The 2,854-nt window shown below is 52.0% G+C and overlaps 1 protein-coding gene across 1 annotated transcript; it reads right to left on the bottom strand.

The window, feature by feature from the left end:
- Positions 1-275: 275 nt before the first annotated feature.
- SODALDRAFT_159638 (hypothetical protein) lies at positions 276-2,436 on the bottom strand. The gene has a single exon (XM_028606925.1). The coding sequence runs from the start codon at positions 2,186-2,188 to the stop codon at positions 293-295; it is 1,896 nt and encodes a 631-aa protein (XP_028467248.1). The 5' UTR covers positions 2,189-2,436; the 3' UTR covers positions 276-292.
- Positions 2,437-2,854: the final 418 nt, after the last annotated feature.

Below are 2,854 nucleotides of genomic sequence, written 5' to 3'. Positions count from 1 at the left end.
CTATGGATCAAGGTGTTCAGTCTCGCACCGATCAATGTAGCTGCCCACGTTGTTTTGTTGCAAACCAGGAATTGTTTCAGTTTCGTCTCTCACTGGCGCGAGATGATTTTTTTTTTGGCCTCCAGCCTGGCTCGTGAGCATCCGAAGACCGCGGTAGCTATTCAGTGCAAGCCTTGCGAAGTCGCCGGAGAAACCCCGGATAGCTCACGGTTCTCGCCGATCTGGCAAGAGTGGCGAGGAAAGAGGACGATGAAATAAAATAGTACACCATCTTCTTACTTTCCGTAGTCACCTAATAACGCCGCCCCCCTTCTCTAGGTGAATCGCCCTGCCGACTATACCGACAACCATTGTACCCTGAGCGTCTGGGAGGACCATCGCGATCGTCATCGAGTCGCGAAGAGAGATTGTCTCGGCCGCCTTGCCAGAATGGGCCGCCCTCGTTGATGCCAGGGAGATACCGATCGCTTGTTGGACGTCCACGAGGGCCACGCCTCGGAGGGCCACGGTGAGGCGGGGGGCCTCGCAATGGCGGGGTACCACCCCCCAGCTGCCGTTGTCGCTTCGCTTCGCGATGGGGAGGACGAATTCCAATGAATACCTCCTTGCCACGATCTACAAACACGTCATCCGACTCAAAGGTATATCGGTTAATCTCATCCTCGGCTCCCAAGTCGCGGTCGACGTCTCGCGTGTAATGAGATCGCATGCAGCTCACACGTCGGCTGGCCAGATCTTCGGATACCATCTGATAAGAAATGCGAGGGCCGGTGCGGGTCGTCTTAATGGGACCACCAGGTCCAGGCCTTCGCGGCTCGTGAACACGGCTTTCTCTTTGACTTCGCGGCCCGACGGGAGGGCCCTGCGAGGGAGCCCCTCGGCCACCCCGAGGTCCTAGTGGAATTGTGTTCGCGGTGCTGCTTGGAAAGCCGGACACGACAGCGGGGGGCGGGTCAGAACGCATTGCTCTAGGTTCGGTAGCGGATGATGGAGGTGCTGCTCCGGAGTCGAGGACAGCTACGATGTTTCCGTTTTCGTCCTTGTCGTACCTGACCTCCCACCTTGGCGCGGCGGCTCCGCGCAGGCCTCTCTGGCCACCATTTGTCTCCTCACCAATCCAGTCGCCAACTTTCTGGGGCGGAACAAAGTCCGCCCATAGAGGCTTCCGGTTACTCTCGTCGGGCCATACCACGCCGTGTAAGCCAGCTCGAGCGCGTACTGCGTTTGAGATATCGAAGAAAACGACATACGCATGGCTCCGTATCTGATCCAAATAGAACCGTTCAATGAGATGCTCGTCAACACCGTGGTTCAGAGGCGCGGCGAGCTCCTTGATGTGAAGCTCTACTGTTTCCGGCCGGAGTGGCCTCATGAAGTTCTTGATGTACAAAGCTCGGGTTATAGGGTGTATTGCTGACTCGACAACTCGGTCGTAGCCTCCAGCATTGTGGACCACCAGGCGCGAGTCACTCGAATCCGGTGCAAGCTCGAAGGCGTCCCGATTGGTCGCGGCCCGGTCAGGGCGCCCATCAGAAGCAATGTCTCGGGATCCTTCTCGAGAGTCTCCACGATTCAGAAGAGGAGACATGTCGTCTTCCGCAACGTCAGATTCCGGTGGCTTCTGGAGGCGCACTTCTTCATTTGAAACCGCTTCAGCATCGTCGATGAGCGCACAGGGTTCGCTGGTCGTGGCATGCATCGGGCTACTGTCGTCATGTTTGGCACGCTTCGGATCCGGTGGGGGGCTTGTAGACCGTCGCTTCCGCTTTTGCGCGTCTTGGAGGACTTCGGATGGCTGCACAGATCCCAGTTCTAGAGCAGGAACGGGCTTTGCGCCACCACTCGTCATGTCTTGCGAATCGGTGCCGGCGGGGAGTGTAGATTCTAGCACGGCCCGGGGAGATGGTCTATCCCCGAGGCTGTCCTGCGCAGTTGCTTCTGAGGTTGCATTTGCGGGTGCTATTTCCGGGACTGGCGGCGAATCGACTGGCTGGGGATCATTCGTGTGAAGTCCATCCACATCTTGAGGAGGATCTTCGGCTTCATTGCCAGGGTCTGCCGTTTGGCTTTGGCTATCATCGTCACTGAGGCGCTGGACAAGTTCTTGTTTGAGTCCGGAGTACTGAAGACCGCGGCGCTTCAGCTCAGCGCGCAGGTCCACGACCTTCAACTTACTCCAGTCAGTCATTGAGAGGGAGGAGATTGGTGTAGGGACTTAGGCTAGAAGGTTCTGCTGGGCCTCAGAAGAAAAGAAGTGGTGGAATGATGAAATCTGGTGAAAAAAAAACCAGTTATTACCAAATAACAATGGCTGTTAACTGGCAAAAGGTGTGATGGTTACCAGTCGAAGCACCACGAAAAAAAGGGTCGATTGAACAAGCGTGGCGTGTTGCCCTTCCTAGCGCGTGACCGGGGCTAAGGAATTGTCAGATGCCCACAGCCACGTTATCGAGGTGTGATAAACCAGATTATGTTATATATATAGAGTATATCGATTCTATATATGCCTACTTATTTCCGTTAGTTTTTCCCAATAGTTCGATATCCTCGTGAAGTACTACGAGCTTTACTTAGATAAATATAAATATATTTTCTGTACTTTGTTTATATTCTGATACTTATAAGGCCGGCGCTTTAGTAAAATAACTTTATTCCGATTAATCTAATAGCTCTAAGGCAGATATTTTAAGCTTTGAGACTATTAGAGCTAGAGCTATTTTGCTAGTAACGTCCGCCTACTTTTATTCTATTTAATCGTTTTATTATTATTATTATTATTATTATTATTATTATTATTATTATTATTATTATTATTATTATTATTATTATTATTATTATTATTATTATTATTATT

This window comes from Sodiomyces alkalinus (genome assembly GCF_003711515.1).
Source record: "Sodiomyces alkalinus F11 unplaced genomic scaffold SODALscaffold_4, whole genome shotgun sequence".
Classification (NCBI taxonomy): domain Eukaryota; kingdom Fungi; phylum Ascomycota; class Sordariomycetes; order Glomerellales; family Plectosphaerellaceae; genus Sodiomyces; species Sodiomyces alkalinus.
Note: the sequence above shows the minus strand (reverse complement) of the source record. Positions and strands in the feature narration are given on the sequence as shown.

What these genes read in the sequence shown, in the direction of transcription:
- SODALDRAFT_159638 (XM_028606925.1), bottom strand. Translation starts at nt 2,188, where the DNA reads ATGACTGACTGGAGTAAGTTGAAGGTCGTGGACCTGCGCGCTGAGCTG.